At 47.2% G+C, this 20,044-nt stretch overlaps 1 protein-coding gene, 1 long non-coding RNA gene and 1 pseudogene across 5 annotated transcripts in view; 2 read left to right on the plus strand and 1 right to left on the minus strand.

Moving 5' to 3' along the window:
- The window catches only part of LOC116154453 (uncharacterized), a 38,619-nt gene extending 36,471 nt beyond the window's left edge, over positions 1-2,148 (plus strand). For 2 of the 3 annotated variants that reach the window (XR_004138390.2, XR_004138392.2), the window contains one exon: positions 279-2,148. This is a non-coding gene — a long non-coding RNA (uncharacterized LOC116154453). The remainder of the gene's footprint in view (positions 1-278) is intronic. The other variant, XR_010381203.1, reaches the window with a different exon arrangement.
- An 831-nt stretch (positions 2,149-2,979) lies between these two features.
- On the minus strand, positions 2,980-3,936 carry LOC105103124 (eukaryotic translation initiation factor 6-like; annotated as a pseudogene).
- Positions 3,937-8,837: 4,901 nt separating this feature from the next.
- EZR (ezrin) overlaps positions 8,838-20,044 on the plus strand; it is a 46,565-nt gene continuing 35,358 nt past the window's right edge. Inside the window, exons 1-2 of one of the 2 annotated variants that reach the window (XM_031456622.2) lie at positions 8,838-8,977; positions 9,946-10,035. In XM_031456622.2, coding sequence (XP_031312482.1) covers positions 10,024-10,035 — 12 coding nt within the window. In that variant the 5' untranslated portion in view covers positions 8,838-8,977; positions 9,946-10,023. Of the gene's footprint in view, positions 8,978-9,849; positions 10,036-20,044 lie in introns of those variants that run through there. The other variant, XM_064486512.1, reaches the window with a different exon arrangement.

A 20,044-nucleotide genomic window follows, 5' to 3' on the forward strand; every position in this document is an offset into this window, starting at 1 on the left:
CTGGGTCCTATCACATGTATGGTCTGAAGGGACAGTGCAGTCCTTTTTACAGGTAGGCTGGGGACGGACACACACACACACACACACACACACACACACACACAGAACAGAGCTGTGTGTGACCAGCTCTCCCTCCAAACGCACCAGTCAGATATTGTGAGGTCTTCTCTATCGGGTCACAGGAAAACCCTACGTGTTCCCCTTGTCCCTCAGAGACAAGGAAATAGGCTGTTTTCCATATGAAAGCAGGATCTTCCTCAGTTATGGGGTCTTCTCAGTTGCAGGTTCTAGAAGACGGTGGCCAAGCCTTGGGACACAGGGAAGAGAACAGATGACACAAGAGCTCTGAGGTTCAGGAGCTCAGCGATCCTACCTGCTTCATCCCCAACCAACACTTGGCACCTGCCCTAACGTCTAGGAAATAGAGGACGTCAACCCCCATAAATTCCACTCTGAGACTTGTTAAAATGGCTTTTGGATTGCAAGTGAGCTGCTTTGCTTTTTCTTTATTAAAAATAATCTCAAAATGAAGGCAAGTCTTAGGAAATGCATGCCTACCATCCCAGACTTGCTGCTGGTGGGCCCAGGAAGAGAAACGTGTCCTTAGCCAGTCAGGTGTCTTAGAAGAAGAAAGCCACCTGTAGTGACTGTGACTCTGCCCCCAGGACCCACGTGGTGGTGTTTTAGGTCGTCTCTAGGCACAGGCTTCACAGAGACAGTGAGGAGCGTCAGAGGAGCTGGCGGGTGACAAGGCTGTGGGGCATCACTAGTCTAGACACAAGACACAATTGTGCTGCAAGGAAATGTGAGGAAACCGGAAGCCCCTCTTTTACGCTGAGTGTGTTGAGGGGACAGGGAGAGCAGGGGCGGGGCACCTTCAGAGAGGGGACTGCTCAGGGCACAGTGTCCAGCACAAACGAGAGGACCTTTTCCTCCAACATCTCTTAAGTGTAAGACCTTGAGCTACCGAATGACAATTCCCAAAATCGAAAGCGCAACCCCGAGACCTGACTCTATGTACGTGCAGAATGGAAAGACTGCGTGGCAGGGCCTGGGACTGGCCTGTGTGTTTTCTTCCACGTCCAGACGACTGGCGAGCAGCCCCAGCCAGCAGCGTCGCCGCAGTGCAGGAGCACAGCTGCAGGCACAGCACTTGGGAGCTGAGCAGCGTGATGCGGCGCGTGTGGAACCCACGCGTGCGAGGTAATGACGCCACCAACTGAGCACAGGCCCGGCCCGTGGACACTGTTTGTCTGGCTTGCAAAGTGTTTTGAACAACTTTTCCACTCATTGCTGATACTTCTAAATTGGGAAATTTCATATCAAAATCAGACTTCAAACTTTTCTTGAAAGTGAGAGTGTGGCAGGGCAGGGCCCATACTCCAGCATGGCAAGAGCCATCCACAGAAGCCAAGGGGCAGCGAGGCCACCCTTCCTCTGCAGTGACCACCTTCCTCCAGGCTGGCTGCTTCCCTCCTGTGGCTGAGCTGCCTGCTCTGCTAGCATTGTGTCTGCTGTGTGGTCCCAAGTGACATGGCAGCCGTCACAGTTAATGGCGGGGTTGGCATCAGCTCCAGCTTGTAGAGTTGTCTTTGGTCTCCACCACAACCCTGTTCCTGAATCAAGTTGTTGGGGGTCACTTGAGGACCCAGTCTGAAGAAGTGGCTTGGAGTTGCAGATTGGCCAAGTGACAATGCCAATTTTATAGAAATTCATAGGAAATCTAGTAAACTCCAAACAGCCAAGGGCCAAGTTTAAGTGTAAACTTCAGGGGTTTCATCTGTCTTGCTCCCCCTGTGGCTCATTGCCTTACAAAGGGTAGGAGCTCAATAAAAATTTGTCAGCTGATGTGGTCCATGTCTCAGCCTGAAGCACTGCTCAAGATGATATAAAGATGAGTTCATTCCAGAGCGAGTCCATTGCTCTTCGGTAAGATCCAGCCGGGCGAGGTAACATTTATCACCTGCTGCAGAAATTTGTATGCTCTGTTAGCAAATAGCTTTTTTTTTTTTAAGTGCCAATGCTCCAGTTTACATGTCAAATCTCTAGGATCCAGACCTCTAATGCTCAGATAGTGTAGTCACTACAGAGAACACACAGGACTCCTTCATGTTCAGTTCAGTCCAATAAATATTTACTGAGCTCCTACCATGTGCAAGCTTCTCTTCTAGTTGCTCAAGATACTGAGACAGCAGTGTCAACCGGCCCAGCCTTCAAGGAGCTCATAGGATGGTGGACAACTGTACAAACGGCCACAGAAACTGTTTCAAACCACATGTTTCCAGCACATTAACTGCTTTATTAAGTTAGCTTTTGACAATGAAAAAAAGAAAACGAAGCAGAAGAAGAAAAGAAGGAAGAAAAATTCATGGTGATTTAAAAATGTTTATTGTTTATATTCTGCAACTAAACACCTGTTTAGTAAATCTAATTTATTTGGGAGCTAGTTTGTTTCACATAAGTGGGTTTTTTTCATGTAAGACACTGAACCACATGTAAAGGAGACAGCAACTTCAGAAGGAAGGCTCCTTCCTGGGAGCGCTAGGAGGGTTTTAGTGTTCTCTTTTTTTTCTTTTTTAAAAAAATCTGAAAATAATGTGATAAAATATTACCATTTGTTAAATCTGGATAGTGGGTACATAGTAGTCTATTGAGTTATGTTATGAAGATTTAAAACATTGTATTTATTATTATTATTATTATTATTATTATTATTATTATTATTATTATTATTATTATTATTTTGGCCAGAGGAAGCTGCCCTTTAATGGAGTGGCGCAGGACAGAAGAGCACTCAGCCAGAAGCCAGAGGGCCTGCCAGCCAGCATGATTTGACAGATTTTTGCAGTAACTAGCAGTAACTATAGATTCAGGAGATGAGCACAGGTGAAGAAGGGCTGGGCACCAGCCACAGAGTCCCAGTGAGCTCTCTGCCACCGCCCTGTCAGCATCTGAGACAGACTGGGTGGGAGGCGGAGAGAGTCCAGAGCCAGGAGCCCGCAGAACAGCATGGAAGGTGACTCAGGTGAGGCTGTCAATGAGGGAATCCTGCATGCTGGTAGCAATGGTGCTAGGCTGGGCTGCGTTCAGCTTGAAGACGCTCTCCACCACTGACCACTCTGTGCTGGTTGTGTCCAGGCCACAGAAGGCACACCAGTCATTTACCACCATCCCGGCGGCAATCACCCCACTGCCTCGGTTCACAGTGACTGTCACGTGGGGGACTTGAAGGAGAGAAGACAGCTCATCCTGGTCTTCTATTGAAGTCTTGGGATGTCCCAGCCCTCCCTGATTGCTAAAGACACAGTAGCTTCCTACTAGCGCCTGGTCAGCCACTGGTCTGTCTGAAGACTTCCACCTTGAGCACATCAGCCAGGATTTCTTGTTTCCCTGTCCAGGTCTGGGTAGACCAAGGCCACATAGTTGTTGCAGGTGGTGACATTGCCCAGGGCTGAGAGCTGATCCCCCACCTGCTAGATCTGCACTGAGTCTGGGAGGCAGTTGCGAATGTGTTGCAGCTCCTGGTGAGTGGTGCTGGGCACCAGGAGACCACGCCTGTTCCCCACTCACATGTGCCCAATGAAGTGGCAGCCAGTGATGGATGTGTGCACCACAGGGATGGTATTAGCAAGCTCGCCCTCGAACACACTGTAAAAGTTCTCTGATCCTTCAGTGGCCACCAGGCATTAGGTGTTGGTTAAGTTTGGCAAAGCAACTGATCTCAGTTGTTCTCGAACGACGCGTGGACCGCCATGACGCCTGGGGACAGGTGAACCTCCACACGCGGCAACAATCCTTCTTGGCCCTGGGTAGAGTTCCACGTTTTATAATTTTTTAAGTTACAAAATAACATGCTTTCTAATAGCATAGACCAGACATCAGTACACCCCTTTCCTGAGAAAACTGCCCTTCTGAACACCAGTCAATGCCCTAGGCTCTCCCTTGTGCCCTCCGGACTCCTGAGGGGACCTGTGTGTCCTTGGGCTGCGTGACCCCAGGCGGCTGTATTCTGAATGACTGCCTGTTGTGTGTAATGTTTCTGCCTCTTTGCTGTCAGGGTGGTTGCGTGCCCCTTGCATCCTCCCTCCTAATCTGCTGGGCCCAGAATAGAGCTAATCAAACCAGTGAGAACCCCAACTAAAATTGGAATGCATAAACTTTAAGAGAAACCTAGAAAGGTTCTAAATAGATGAATTCGTTGTGTGTGCATGTGCTTTTTCCCCCACATTATCCAGTTTTTGATGATGATCTGGACAGGTGGATCTAGGTAAGTGAATCGTTTCCATGGTTAGCAGTCCAGCAGACAGCAGTATGCTATGTTGGAAAGAAAACTAATCTGAGTTACCTGGCTTTGGTACTAACTAGCAGTGTTCATTCCTTCATTTATTTATCTAACAAATATTTATTAAACAACTATTAGGCGCTTGTTTCAGCTACTGATGGCATAGCAGGGAACAAGACAGCCCGGAGCTTCAATTCTTGTGCTGGAGACAAAAATAAGGATGCAAGCAAGTCTATAGCAGAGAGTGCTAACTGCTCTCAACACAGTAAATCAGGTGAAGTGGCAAGGAATGATCCCAGGGGTAGCATTTCACAGGGGGAGGTTGGAAGTACTCTCAGAGGAAGTGGTATTTGGGCAAAAGACTGGAACACTAGAAAAGGCCAGGGTGGCAGAGATGAGGGAAGAGCATTCCAAGAAGAGGGAACCTCAAGTCCTAGACCCCTGAGGCACAGAACAAATCATGCAACACCTGGAGCAGAGCATGGGGAGAATGGGGGGTGGGGGGAGAATGGGGGGGGCAGAATGGGAGACAGAGCGGGAGAAGCAGGAAGGAGCCGGACCACAAGGGGCCAGGGAAGGGGCTTGAATTTTACTCTAAAACCTGCTAGCCTGCCCAAGGGATGGAGCATGGAGTAGGGCCAAGGCAAAGAGAGGAATTCAGGTTGACCTCTAGGTTCGGGGCCAAGGGGAGGGCTGGAAGAGGGGCAGCTTTCAAAAAATCAAGAATACTGGAGGCACCAAGTACACAGTTGTCGCTCGAGGGAGAGGTCAGAGCTGGAGATGTTATTTAAGCCTTGGGATCAGATGAGATGACCCAGGAAGAGTATGTACACAGATAAGGGCCCAGGAATGAGCTCAGAGCTAAGCCTGCAGTGAGAGGCTGGGGGAGGAGGAACAGGAGGGGAGAGCCGGCTTCAGAGAAGGAACCAGGAGAGGGGAGAGAGAAGAAAACAGAAGCCTAAGAACAGAATGTTCCCAGGGAGTGCTACATGTGTCCAGGGCTGCTTAGAAGGGTAAGATGAGGAAGAGAAGTTTGGCCCCTTGGTTTAGCAAGACGGACGTCACTGGCTACCTTGACAGCAGCAGTTTGGGTGCAGGGGGGGAAGACAGCTCAATCTCTGCGGGGCCCTTTCCTCTGTAAAATGTGGGTATCAGAACAGATGCTGTTTAAGGTCCAGTCCACTACCTCAACATACAACACACTTGTAAGCTGGAAAAAAATTTTTTTTAAAACTCATAAAAGATCAGAGGTAAAAAGAATTATAATAAAAGAAGCTATGATATTTGGGAGTTTATTGGTCAAACAAGTGTGATCATTAATATTCTTCTGCATAAAAATTAAGGTTATTTATGCAAAGTTTTAAATAAGCCAAAGAAACATTTAAAATGGACTATCTAGTGGCCAGGATTCTTCTCAGTGGACCCAAATTATACGAGCTGTACCCTCAATATGGTACCAAGGGTCTCCTTCCAGACTACTGGCCGGTGAAGGCCCTTAAAAATGATCTCTAGGCACAGTGCAGAGGGGTCACCTCTCTGGCCGCCTGAGTCCTTCCTCATTCTCGTGCTCTTTCACCCGCTGTCCCGAGTTTTCATCCGAGGTTACTGAGTCCTGCAAGATAACACAAATCCTTGTTTTGCCAAGGGTGCGCTGTATATTTCCCTATTGCCTATTGACTGTTCTTTTGAACCACAGAGGTTAGAGACTGTCCTAACATTTGTGAGCTTTTATTCTTGGCTGAGATTAGCCTGGCACCAGCATGCAGACAGGTTCCGAGGTGACCCGACAGGCAGCCTACAACCAGGGGATGTGGATGTTCTGGGCAGACAGTTCTTGGCCTTTCCTGTGTCTAAAGCGACTGTGAGGGCTGCGTGAACTCACTTTCCTGTAACCTTACCTGAAGAACTTTGAGCAATTTACCAACAGCCTTTCACCTAGGCTCATGGGTAGATGTCTGATTTCCCCATTCTGGCTGAAAAATTGAAACCATGAAATGAGGAGCGAGTTACTCAAGGTCAATAGCTAGTCTAGGTGAGGGCAGGGAACGGTATCTCAGACTCCCGGCTCCAGGTTTCCTTACTTCCTTCCAGGGCACTGATTATCATGTGTGAACAGAACCATGACTTACAAAATGGGGGAATAACTTCACAAAAGGGTGAAGGGAGAGGCAAGATCCTGCCACACCCTACATCAGTGGTTCTCCAGTCTTGGGGTACATCAGACTCATCCAGAGACTTGTTAAAGACGGAGATCCCAGGGTTCACCATGACTTCTAGAGGGGGCTTTGTGAGTGATACTAATGCACGCCTGATTCAGCACCACCATCCTAAGCAACTGTCGTAGATTCCTTAGAGTTCTGTCTTGTGTGTGTGTTGGGGAGGGGCTTAGGTTCTAACGGCAGGTGAAAATAAATTACCTTTGGAAAATCCTTTTAAAACACTCATAGGATATAGTATAAATGTTTTTGTGGGGGGATAAAAACCTGCAGAGTAGCACGCAGTATACAGTGTGATGCGTGCTTCCAGTAGTGCGAGACATGAGGAATGCATACACAAAACATGACTCTTCACTATCATAACTTATGCAAGAAAAGTATACGTAGAAGTTGAATTTACGTTGAATGCTCACATTATATGACTCAGTGATACAAAAACACCATGAAATATGTATTATTATCTGCAGTCTATGGATGGAGAGGTGGGGGCTCAGGGTGAGACTGGCCCAAAGTGACCAGCTTGTGAGTGCTGGAACCAGGATTCAGACTTGGCCCTGTGTGTTTCTGAAACCTGTGATCTTTTCATTTTTTACCACTGTCACAAGCCAGTTCATTTTTTAGCATTCCCCTGAAGGATAAAGTGCAGAAATGCTCCAGGTTTTGGACTACTGCTATTTCAAGCATCCAGTTAAGACAATATACTAAAAACTGGGCAAGATAAAACATTAGATTAGAGGCATATCCTATCAGCAGTTGAGGATCAAAAATGGCTACCAAGGCTCCAGGCAGTGATAAGACGTGGAGATAGAGTGAGCGAGGAGTGACATGCCCAATCTGAGCCATTTTCACTGTAGGTGAAATATCTTTCATAGTTTCCTTCCTACTGCAGGTCCCTTTACATCTACATTTTTTGAAAGAAAGTTTTTTTCCTTTCTTTTTTAAGAGGTAACAGACTTGCTCAAATAGAGGACTGCCAAATCTCAGGAAAGGCGTCCCTCCTCACCTGGAACTCTGAAATGCCCTGGACCTGCAGCTGGGAGGGGGTCAGAGGTCACAGGTGATGAAGAGTACCCCAGAAGCAGTCCATCCCTGTGACAGGTTAGGTTTTACTAGGAGGCCTGATTAAACACTTTGCATGCATTATCTCATTTAATATCTATGAGCCCATGTAGGGGTGTTACTAGTATCTCTGTTCTACAAATTGGGAAACTGAGTCTTCGGGAGTTTGGTGCTTTGTCTGAAGTCATTGGTTACTCTCCGTACCAGGATGGATTTGAGTGCTTACTATGTGTCAGACACTGTTCTAAGCATCTTGCATGTATTAACTCCTTTAATCCTCATAACAACCCTAGAAAACAGGTGTCATAATTATGTCACTTTACTGATGTGGAAGAGTTAAATAACTCACTCAACTCAAACAGGGAGTTAGTGGTGAGCCCAGGAAAGGAATTCAGGAAAATTTCTGGTCTCAACCTACATCACAATCACCTGGAGGGCTTGAAGTTTCCCACTGCTGGGCCCCAGCCCTAGAGGTTCTGACTCCGTAGGTTTCGGGGGAAGTACTTGTGAATTTCCATTTCTGCAAGTTCCCAGGTGATGCTGTTACTTACTGCTAGTCTGGGGAGCACACTTTGAGAACCACTGCTCTAGAGTTAACTCTCGAATCTCTGCGCAACAAATCCTACTGGCCACCGAAGTCCGTGTGTTTGTGTGTTTAATTCCTCTTGAGAACCATTTGTAAAAAATATTTAATATAATTCCTATAATCCTTATGGAGATATTTCCCCGTTAGCTTCGTCAAATCAACGAGGCCAAAAATGTGTCCTTTAACCAGAGCGTTCGGGGATGGAGCGTCTTCTAGGCTTGAGTCGTTCTCCACGGAATCTGAGCGCGGAGACCAACCGGCCACGTGCGCGGAGACACAGCGGCCAGGTCCCAGGTTCTAAGAATCCCGCATCGGTCCCGGCGAAAGGACAACGAAATGACCTGACCACCGGGCAAGCCCCACCTCAAACGGCCCAGTACCTCCCCGGGGACCGCTGGCTCCACCAGGCTTACATTTTCTTGATCTCCCTCTGTCCACAACGGAACAATCTCACACTTAACATCTATTCTCAGGAACTGAGTCAAATTCGGCAAAGTTCTCCAAGGGCAAAGGGACAGGCAGCGAAGAGGGAAAGGTCTTTACGAGGGCGAGAGGCGGCGGGGCGGCTGGGAGACGGAAGGCGTCCCCTGCCCGGGTCTCCGCGGCCCCCCGGGGCGCGGGGGCCTGGGCAGGCGGAAGCTGGGAGCGCCCCCGGACCTAGGAGGCGACGCAGCCATCTTGCGCGAGAGGCGCACCTCGCAAGGCGGGCGGGGCGGTTAGGGGCGCGGCCCCGGGACCCCGCCCCGCTGGGGACTCTTGGGAGCGCGGGCGTTGGGCACACTGCACGGACTCGCCGACAGCGGGGAGCGCAGCCGTCCTCTGCAGGAGCCGCGGGTGAGCCGGCCGCGCGGCCCGGGGACGCCGGCGGGAGGGGTCGAGGGGGTTCGCGCCGCGCGCTCCGCGGAAGGAACCGTGGCCGGAACTCGACGGCAGGTGTGCCAGGCCCGCCCGGCGGAAGGGCGGCCGGCGAGCGAGCCCCGGGCCGGTGGTTCCCAAGGGGAGCCGGGCTCGCGGTCCCGAGCACAGTTACCCCTGCGGCGCAAATACCCGGCAGGTGAAGCTGAACCTGCCCGCGTGGCGGCCCCGGCTGCTCCGCGACCTTCCTCTTTCCGCTCTGTGTCCTGCGGTCCCCCTTCCAAACAAAGTGCCAGCAGAGCCCGAGCTGCGTGGATGCGTCCCCTGCCCGCGCCCCTCCCGCATCCACTGGCCGGGGACAGTTTTTATAAAGTGTTTCTCAAAGGCTTGACGGTTGCAGTTTCAGCCCTGGGGCAAACGGTTGCTTCACAAAGTGAAACGTGCCGTCTTCTGAGCTCCCTGCGGGCTTCCTGGAAGCTCCGCGAAGGACCTCGGCGGACCCCCCCCCCCCCCGGCCGCTCCCGCGCCAGATCCCTCCCTGCCGCCCAGACCCCGCGCGCCCCCTCGCCCCTTCGCCGCTCGCTACCCCACCCTTCTTCGCCGGGCTCCGCTCCCCCCGCCCCCGAGGCCCGGCCACCCCTTCGCCGCCGGATCCCCCGACCCCTCCCCGCCCTCCGCGGCCCGCCCACCCGGCCCCCTCCCCCCGAGTACCCGCCCCTCCCCCCGGGTACCCGCCCCTCCCCACCGCCATCCCCCGCGCCCCCTCCGCGCAGGACCCGCCCGCCCGGCCCGCGGTAATTGCAGGTTGGGCGGTGACTCATCCTGGCGCCCGCCCGGCTGGTTCTTAAGCAGCAGCGCGGGGCGGGCGCCGAGTCTCGGGGCGCGGCAGCGGGAGGAGCAGGAGGGCTGCTGTGCGTTCTAAAGGGGTCTCCTCTGCCTCCATCCAGGTCGGGAGAAAGAACCGTTTCAGCGCTGCTGGAGAGTGTGTTTCCAGGGGATTGAGGAAAACCCATCAGGAACCGAAAATGCCGAAACCAGTAAGTAACCTACTTTAGTTCCTGGGCTGGGTCGGATGCTTCGGGCTTTATTCTCAAGTGGAGTTACCTGGGCGAGGTATTGGAGCAGTTCTTTGTAGAGCGGGGCTCTCTTCTAAACGGATGAGAGCGCAGGAGTAGGGAATTGTATCCCCTCTTTGTTATTTGTCGGTCCTTTGTGGAACTCTTGGAGTAGATTCTGACGCTTTTCTCTCCAGTCTTTTTGTTTGCGAGCCACCCCCCCCGCCCTTTCCCTCCCCCCGTAGTTAGGGTCTTTCATGAAAATTAAAATCTTTTACACAGCTTCGGTCTGTTTGAAAACTGAATTCTAATGCAACTTGAAAGTTTCTTAAAAAGAAAAGTTGTCTAAATCGTATGGAGAGTCAGGTGGCATCGGACGAAGTGCACCAACTCCGAGTCCCTTCAAGTGTGTGGAACCAGACGCACCCCACATCTTCCTTTGGCGCTTTAAAGGGCATCTGGCAGAGTAGACTGTGGCTTTCTAGGGGCAGCTTCGTTCCAGTCCCATTTTACGACAGGCCCGTGTAGCTGTGCTCTTTTAACCCGGGAATTTGCTGGTGGCAGCAGGATTCCTCTCTCTGAAAGGTTTAGTGATGAACTTGAATTGCAGATGGAGGGAGGCAGCCCCGGACTGTGATAAGGAGGCTCCTGGGGCTCTCTAGTCCTGCCCTCCTGATAGTCATCATAAACATCAGCTGACCGAAGCACTGCTGTGCCCACACCTGTGTCCCCCTGAATCTGATGATGTTGCCATCCCGGTTGGGTTGCTGGCCAGACTGAGGCTTTATGGCTTCCATTTAAGTTGTGGGAATAAGGCAGGCTCTTAGAAGGTTGTATCTGTTCCACCTGCTCTAACACAGGTGAACTGGTGTCTAGACACTGGGGAGAAGAGTTTTGAGTTTTCATTCATGGTGGAGAAAACGTTTGGATTCATTAAAAATCGCAGTAAAAGATATGTATGGAATTTACTTATAGTTTTTCAAACAAGTTGGTTCTGTAGTCAGTGCTTAAGTGTTTTCTACTGTTAAATTTTAGGTTCTGTGAAAGGAGTTCTTTATTAATAAAGTCTTATTTTACTGTTAGGTTAAATAAATTAATGTTAATATGCTAAAAGATTCAAAAGCCAATAGAGTTTTTGCCTAAGTACATCATCAAGATGACTCATGCACGATGCAGAAAATTTTTTTCCTACACAAAATTCTTTTCATTTCAAATTTGCAAGCGGCACGTGACATTCAAGCTTTTCAATTCCTGTGAGATAAAACTGTCCTAAACACCACGCCTTATTCAGGGCACAGCCCTGTGCAGTGTTATGCAGAGCAGTGATCGGGGATTACCTTTCCTGGTGTGGTTTTTCTTTTTTCTTCTTTTTCTCACTAAAAGAAAAGATGCGGAGTTCATCTTTTAAAAATCAGTCAGAAAAAAGTCAGTAAACCTGTCTCCTGTCACTACTTTTCTCATTTCTCATAATCTGTAATTTTTTAAAATTTTTTTGGTAAAATTTTTATCACATACAATTTACCACCTTAATTGTTTTTAAGTGTACAGTCTAATGTCAAGTATATTGATACCGTAAAGCACCCATCACTGCCATCCGTCTCCAGAACTTTTTCATCTTTCCAAACTGAAACTGCACCATTATGCGCTAACTTGTCATTTCCCTCTCCCCCCAGCCCCTGGCGACCACCCCTCTACTTTATTTGTGAGTTTGACTCTTCTAGGGACCTCAGTAAGAGGAATCACCCAGTATTTGTCCTTTTGGGTCTGGCTCCTTGCACTTAGCACAGTGTCTTCAAGGTTCCTGTGTTGTACTGTGTCAGAATGTCCTCCCTTGTTAAGACTGCTTTTTACGGCAGGTATGTTTTCACTTCATTTGGCTTTAAAGGTCTTTTATGTTGGATTAGAAACTCAGAAAATGTTCTTCTGACAGAGTGAAACATGCTACAGGATAGTAGCCATCTGTAACTTGTGACATCCTTGTATGTTACGGTCCCAATATCCAGAGTAAGGTTTTGAACGACCATGTTTTATATAGTATTTACAGTTATTTCCAACTAGTGGAAATTCTGAGGTCTCCCTCCTTTTATGTGAGCCACAGCTGTTGTCACTGGAAGTTCCTGCCTGACCCCTTTTTGGTGGGGGAGGGTCTTGGAGATTCTGCCTTGTAAAATGAATACACTTGAGCCTTTCTCCACCTGCGCTGTGTGACGGCCACCCCACAGTCACTGAGAAGAGCTTACAGGCTGATATGGTACTTCTGAGGCTTTAGTTTTTGTTTGTTTTTTGCTTCCTCCGCAGATGTTAGAACTGAAGGCTCCACCAGCAAGCTCTATAGACTTGTCCTTAGAACAAAGCGTTACTGATTCCTATTATTCAAGCCCAAACTAAGGATTTTGTTACGTGGTTTCCTGTGATAATTTTTAACAACAGGATTGAGAGCAAACAATAAAGATGGCTAGGTCCGCATAGTCAGGGTTTGGGCCTCCTGATCTCTTCAATTCTGCACACGAAGTATTTTTGATTGGTATGTCTAAACAGAGTCAGTGGGCGATTGTATTCGTAAATATTTATTTGCTGCTTTTTCTCTTAACATTGCTTCTCTGGTCACCAGTTGTTAAAAAGATTGGGTGTCCGCCCATTTGGGGAGCATCTGTTGCCCAGCTCCATGCACAAGGCACAGGGAACCGCACAGGTGGTTGCAACAGACCTTGTCCTCGGGGAGCTTACAGTCTGGGACCTGAGCCCAGGCACAGGCAAACACTGGAATAGGAGCTGGAAAACTCGCTGAGAGCCGTCGAAGAGGGAAAGAGGCTCAGGTAAAGTGGGACACAGCAGGAGGAAGACCATCTGATGCAGAAGTGGGCAGACTTCACCCAGAAGGCCTGCTTAGGGCCACGGGGCGATCCCCCCTCCCACCCCAGGCACTCCAGGGAAGGGACTGCTGCGGTTCCCTGTCTGGTTTTGCTTTTCCCATAGCTGCTTTGGGCTCAACTCCTGTTACTGGCCAACTTCCAAGGAAGAGGGTTTGAGGTCCAGAAGATACCCTACCCTCTGCTTTTTGGCGTTAGGTGGTCCTCTCCTGGGGAGAGGGGTGGAGTTTGTGCTTAGGGCCATGGCTCAGCTGAGGGTGACCTGTGGGCTCTTTTCTCCTTCCCTTCCCCCTACACCTCCTTTCTCCATTGTGACAGAGGTGGGGCGCCTGGGGCCTTAGGAAAACCTCTGCAGTCCGGCTTAGGCATGAGGAGGGTGTTATGTTCAAGGCCCAGCTCTCAAAGCTGTTTTCTGAGAAGTTCAGTCTGAACTTCCTTTTAAGTGGCGCCCGTGGACGTCTTAGCCATTCATTCCTAAAGTGTCGCTATGAAAGTTTCTGGTGTAAAAGTAGATTTTCTCCCTTCAGGAGGAAAACTCTGAAAGTGTCCAAGATTCTGCCCTGGGCCAAAATTTTAAGGTACTTTCTGAGGTGACCTTGCCTCCCTGGGGACACATAATCTTTTCCACTAAATATTTTAACAGGGTCAGAATTTACTGAATATACTGATAGACTTTCCACCTCCCAATTGAGGAGGACACGTGGGATCTGTTTTTTGCATACCTCTCCTTCACCATGGGCAGATGGTGAATTAGGCAGCAATGATCTTCCCGTGTGGGGGTGAGAAGCACTGGCTGGAATTAGTCATCTGTCATTGTCACACTGGACACAGTGAGTCTGTCTGTACGTTCATCCATTAGTTCAGCAGTTACTAGTGAGATGCTGAGGCCACAGAGATGAGCAGACGCAGAAATAGTCCCTGTCGTCATGGATTTACAGTCTGGTGAGAGAGACAGAAAATAGTCATAGAGTGACTTGAGTGTATTTGATGACATATATATGGTGGTGGTCGTAGGCGGAGTTCTCAGGGGGGTCAGGAACACACCCCTGAGTAAGTCTTGACTGCTGAGCAATGTAAGGAATGAAGGGGTGTTCTCTAGGTGAAGGAGGGAGGCAAGGAACATACTAGGCAGCAGGAACAACTTGTGCAAAGGCCCTGTGGTTAAAGGCCAGTATGGTGAGAGAGGAAAAAGGGCCAGTTACGCAGAGTCACATAGGCCAGACATGGGCATTTTGGGGCTTAACTTAGGGGGAAGCACTGAAGGGTTTTGACTGGAAGGAGGTGATCTGATCAGATTTGCCTTTTGAAAGGTCACTGCAGCTGCAGCGAGAATCATAGGAGGCAGGAGGTGGCAAGGTGGTAGACTGTTAGAGTAAGTTACTATTGGTAAGAAGTGGTGGCCATTAGGACCAAAGGGCGGGATGCAGATGGAGAGAACTGGATATATTTGGGAGCTCTTTGGGAGGTGAACTTGGTACGACCTGGTGATGGATTGGTGTGGAGGAGCTGAGGGCCATGTCGAGGCTACTTCTCGTGTCCCGCTTGCATAACTGAGTGGATGGTGGGGCCATTCACTGAGATAAGGAGCCTGGATAAAGACCTGGGTGTGGAGGGAAGGTTAAGAGTTTGGTATGTACTTGTTAGTAAATTTGTGAGTGTGATTGATGAAGGAGCTCCTTGCCTTCTTTCATCATTATAACCACTGCCCCAGCCAGAGTATATACAGATACCAACCTTATTAGAATATTCTTAAACCCACATAATGTAAAAGTGATCCAGCAGCTTCCTTATGTTTCTCCTGAGTGTATGTTCACACTATACACATACATTTAGTTAAAAATTAGGACGAATTTAGTCCAGTGTTCTCAGATTTGGGTGTGCATGATTATCCAGGGGTGTAAAGATTCCTGGTTCCTCACAGTCCTGCTGAACCCCATCTCTGGGGCAAGCAGCACCTGGCGCCTGTGCTTTAAATACATTCGCAGGCTGTTCTGATGCATCCCGGAGTTAGGGAACTGATGATTTCATAGCAAAAGGGCAGTGTTTATATATTCCTTTCTCTTGGACCCCAGCAGTGTGATGGGGCCCGCCTGGTGGGGTTGATACTGTGGTTGTGTGTGAGCTGCGAAGCCCAGTGCGATTCCGGAGCCTCCATTCAGGGAAGGCTCTCACGGGCCTGGGAGAGGAAACCCAGCCCCAGCGCCGCCACCCGTGCCTTCGTTGGTATTTGGACCAGGGCTGGGGTGGGAGGAGGGAGATGGCTGGCTGGGGCTCTGGGTCCAGCTAAGATACCCAGTGGACTCTCGGATGTGAACGTACTCTGCAGGGAGTCCAGTCCCAGTGCTTAATTTGGCAGAACCAATGAGTTTTCAAATTTTGGCTCTTTGTTTTTGAAGGGGAAAAGAGGCCAGCATTTCCTATTGAATGGCAGGGAAGAAAGAGATCCCATTTCTTTTCCTCTTTTCTTTTTTCTCTTATCCTTCCACGCTGGCCTCTCTTTGTAGTTACCATCCTAATAACAATATTGTGCTTTCTAATAAACTTTTGAATAATTTCATTAGTACTTAACAAATTGGGAAAGGAAAGCAGTCTGACTGTTCTTAGTGAATTATTTTAATTCTTTAATTTTTTATTTTTTTTTTAAGCTTAGGCATAAACCTCTGTGAATCTGACGGTTTGGAGATTCTCAGGATGACTCAATATGCCTGTTTCATACAGTATTTAGACTTCTGCTCTAATCTGAAGCAGTAAAAGTCAGTCTTTTCAAAATCAGTGAGTGTGTTTTGAATTATCCCTTATATTTCCATTTCAGTAGTAACTACACTTGGGATTTTCCAACTACTCCAGTCAGTTTTTAATTTAAACACTAAATGTGTGTCTGCCACTACCGATTGAATATGGAGTATTTATTGAAGAGACCACAAGCTTGCGCTGTTGTCCTTCTGACATATTTACCATCCATGACTTTTCATTAAAGAATACAGGTCTTATTTCTAGACTTCTGTAAATTTTTTTTTTAAGAAAACATTGTGCTATATGTGAGTTGAGGACTTTTGAATAGAATGCTTAACATATAATTGATGTACACAATTTCTCCAAATAAAATAAAAAAGAAAAGAACTCATAAAAAGAATAATTTCATGATTAACTTACTACTTACCTGTACTTTGGCCAGCCACTTAGCTTCTGCGAACCTCAGTTTTATCATCTGTAAAATGGGAGTTAAATAAGTTTTTACATGGAAAGAATGTTGCATAAAATAAACTGAGGCAAAGCTTATACTTATGAAATCCAAATGGTTTATCTTTAGATGCTGTAAGCTTTATTTCTTGTGTGCTTTTTTTTCCCTTGAAACATATTTTACAAACTTTTCAGTGCTACCTCTAGCTAAAATTAAAGATTTTAGTTCCTGAGTAACTCTAAACCAGATAAAGTTCATCGATAGGTCTTCCAAGGGAAACAGGAATGTGAAATAAACTTGAGTTATTTAGTAAAAAGGAATATTCTATCTTCTTTTCATCCTCTGTGTCTTCTAGTTGTCAGAATTCCCCTGTAGGCCACCTGGGTTCCTTCTTCATTTATTGAAGTCCTTTTATATGCCATTATGTGCTGGATGTCAGGACTGTAAAAATAAGACAAGTTTTTGCCTTGAAGAGATTCTCAGTCTAATAGGGGACTCAGATATGTAAATAAAGAATTGCAGTGTAGTATATGGTAAGTGTGGTAATAGAGATGCAGAAGATTGTGTGCCCTAGAGAGCCAGGGAAGGCCTCCCAGATGGTGGGATGCTTCAGTGGGTGTTGAGGGATGCATAGGAGCTCACCCATGCACAAAGGCAGAAGGGCATTTCAGGCAGAAGTGATGATCAGTTCTATTTTCCTTGGATTATGATTCACATTCCATTCCTCAAGTCTTTGACACCTATAGATACATGGTAATGCTGTTTTAAAGGAAATAGAAAAGTATATTAACATAATCTTTTTAATCAAATAAATTTGAGAAAACAAATCTTTAAAGAAAAATGAAAACTTTCTGACCTTGATCTAACTTTTACGAAGAAGGGAATAAATACCACTTGAGGATGAAACTACAATAACCAGCATATCAGATTTGCTTACGTTTTTGTTAAGTTTAAAGTCACTTTCCACAACCTGGTTTTCTTTTCTATTTTTGCCTGAGAGAAGTTCAAGCTTAAAACTGTATCAAAACTTGTCATATCAGATATTGTACACAATTGTTTTTACTTTAGGACAGGGTAGGGAAGGGCCACGTCTGGCTGTGGTCTGTGTTTGTATGGGCTGCCAGCTAGGATTGCTTTCTACAAGTTCAAAGGGCATTTTTCAAGACAACAAGAACAGTAATATGCAGCAGATGTCAAATATGGCCCACAAAGCCTAGAATATTTATTGTCTGGTCCTTCACCAAAAAAATTTGCCAACTCCTGCTTTAGGATGAAAATAATTGCTGTTAAGCCTTTGTTAAAACTTGCATATATTTACTGACTAACCTCATAGTATTTGGAAGCAGATCCACCCCATTGGTTCCAATTTTTAAAATTTTCTCAAAGTGCAAAGAATCTGGTTAGCCAGTGTTAGCTTGGACAGGTACCGTGAGTGTGGTCACCAAGGAGCAGGCATGGCTGGGGCTGAGGTCATGTTTTAGACGAGGCTGGGGTTCTGGCGGGTCTAGTTTCTATAGAGAAAGTGGTAGCATCTTATGTCACATTTGCTAAGCCATTGTATAATGACAGATTTCTGGCGTATGCTAAAAGAAAGCAACTTGTACCTGATGTTTGAGTTGGAAAGAGAATGTTATATAAATGAGTTGCTTTTTTATCACTGATCATTTAAAGTTAACTTTGACCTACTATTGTCTATATCTGGATGTCTGAGTGTAGGTGGTTTTATAATTCAGTCCCTACTTGAGTGAGACCACATTATCTAAGACCATAAACCATGATCTACCCCCATCCCTCCACTGTCCACCCCTTACTGCTTTGTTTACTTCAACTTTCTCCCCACAACGTTTCTTTGCTTTCTATCTTTCCTGGCCACAAGCAAACTGAGAGGCCAAGTGGTCTGAGGGGAGGAAAAAGTGGCATTAATTGTCTCTTCTACAACAAACTTGAAATTCTTCTTTTATTGGCAAATAAATAGAGGCAAGGAGGATGTCCCAGTAGGTAAACATGCCTGCCTCTTAGCGGGTGATACTGGGCGAGCATCGCAACCTCCCTGAGCCCAACTTCCTCATCTGGAAACAGGATCCAAGAACCTGCCTGGGAGGTTCTGATGAGGCCCGTCGGGACAGCACCAGGGAGCTCCCGGCCCTGTGCCTGGCACCGTCTCTTTTCTCTGTCACCACAGAGGACAGAGCAAACACGGCCAACTCCACTTGTAACTACTGAATTGTAATCTGATTAAAAGCTTTCGTATCTCATGATGGGCATTCTTTTTTTTTTTTTTTTTTCCTAACTTAGCCTAATAATGCAGTAGATTTAACCTCCCTTTTCTCCTGCTCCCATAGTGGAGACCACCACATCCCTCCGAAAAATTTCATTTGTTCATTCAACAGATAGAGTACATACCATGTGCTAGGTTTTCAGGTCCTGGGGATACTTGCGTGAACAGAAAGGGAGCGGCAGTACCTGCTTTCCAGAAGCCTGCACTGTGGTGGAGACGGATACCTGCTGTCAGGCAGGGCTGGGGCTGCGGGCAGTTCTCATCCCGGCTGTGCCAAGATGTAGAGCGCCTTTCTTTTCAGTGACTCTTTGGGTCAGGAGTTCAAACCACTGGGCAGAGTATGACATGGTTTTATTTTTTGTTTTTTGGTAAATCACTCTTGCATTGGACAATGAGCCAAAATGATGGTTCTCCCGGGACTTGTTTCCATGTAGGTTTGGTGACAAGTAGGTTGTCATTTGACATACCTGCTTGGATTCTTCCATCATGTCTCAGGCTTTGTGGTTCAGTGAAATGTATACTTTCTGAATAATATTTTGCCTGTTGCACCATTACTGCATCTATTGGTTTTTTGTAAAATAGGTCTTAGAAAGATATCTAACCTTGTTCCTCAGGTTTTTAAAGAGAACACTGAATCACAGATCACTTGGTAAAAGCTTAGAACATCAATTTTAAATTGGAACCACTTTATGAAAATATATTAGTGTAGTATTCTTGTTACGAGGCTTCATTGCCTTTGTTAAATAATCATGGATGTTGCTGCTGGGGTGTTCAGGTGTCTGCTTACATGATATATTGCTGTTTGGGTGAGACACTTAAGTGGGACTTAGATGGGGAGATAAGGTGGGGAAAACTTCATGTTTATTAAGAAACTGAGCAAACAGAGCAGTTTGGAAATATAATGTAATAATGACAGAGCTGCAAAGGGCATTATGTGATTTGAACAAATCAACTCTAAAAAAGTTATTTTTGAGGCCATGGGGAACAACTGAATATTGGCTAAACTTTAAACGTTCAGGAATAGTTTTTAATTGTGTTGGATGTAATAGCAGTATGGTGGTTCTGTATGTACAGGTAACTTGTATGTATATAAGCTTGAAATAAATTTAAGTCCATTAGGGCTACATGCTGACCTTTCTACAGGTGAGATGATATATGATGGCCTTAAAATGTGCCAGCAAAAAAAAAAAAAAAAAAAGCTTAAGTGGCAAAAAGTACTGAGTCAGGAATGCTAGAAGTTACTGTGTCGGAGCTGGTTGGAGGGTCCACTGGGCTCACCTTGCTGTTCTCTTTGCTTCTGTGACTATTTCAAACTCTCCAAAATAAAAAGATGGTTTTCTAAAAGCACGTTATAGGGGTGAAAGGGAAAGATGCTGTCACTTTTTCGGGTCACCAAATCCGAGTCACTAGGGAGAGAAGGCGGGAAGGGACATCTCCTTCCCCTGGGATCTGGAGTCCTGGACTCGGGCTGAGAACTCGCTGCGGGAAGCCCCGCTGCCCGCTGCTGGGTCCTGGGGGGCAGTTCGCCATGGATCCTGGAGTAGAGCCGTAGTCTCTTGGGAGACCTGTGGTGTTCTGGTCAGATGAGTGACTGATTTAATCCCACCTGGGGCGTCTCACCCTCCACGCACGTCTTTTTGAAGGAGATCTCTACTCAGCATT

This window comes from Camelus dromedarius, chromosome 6 (assembly GCF_036321535.1).
Source record: "Camelus dromedarius isolate mCamDro1 chromosome 6, mCamDro1.pat, whole genome shotgun sequence".
NCBI lineage: Eukaryota > Metazoa > Chordata > Mammalia > Artiodactyla > Camelidae > Camelus > Camelus dromedarius.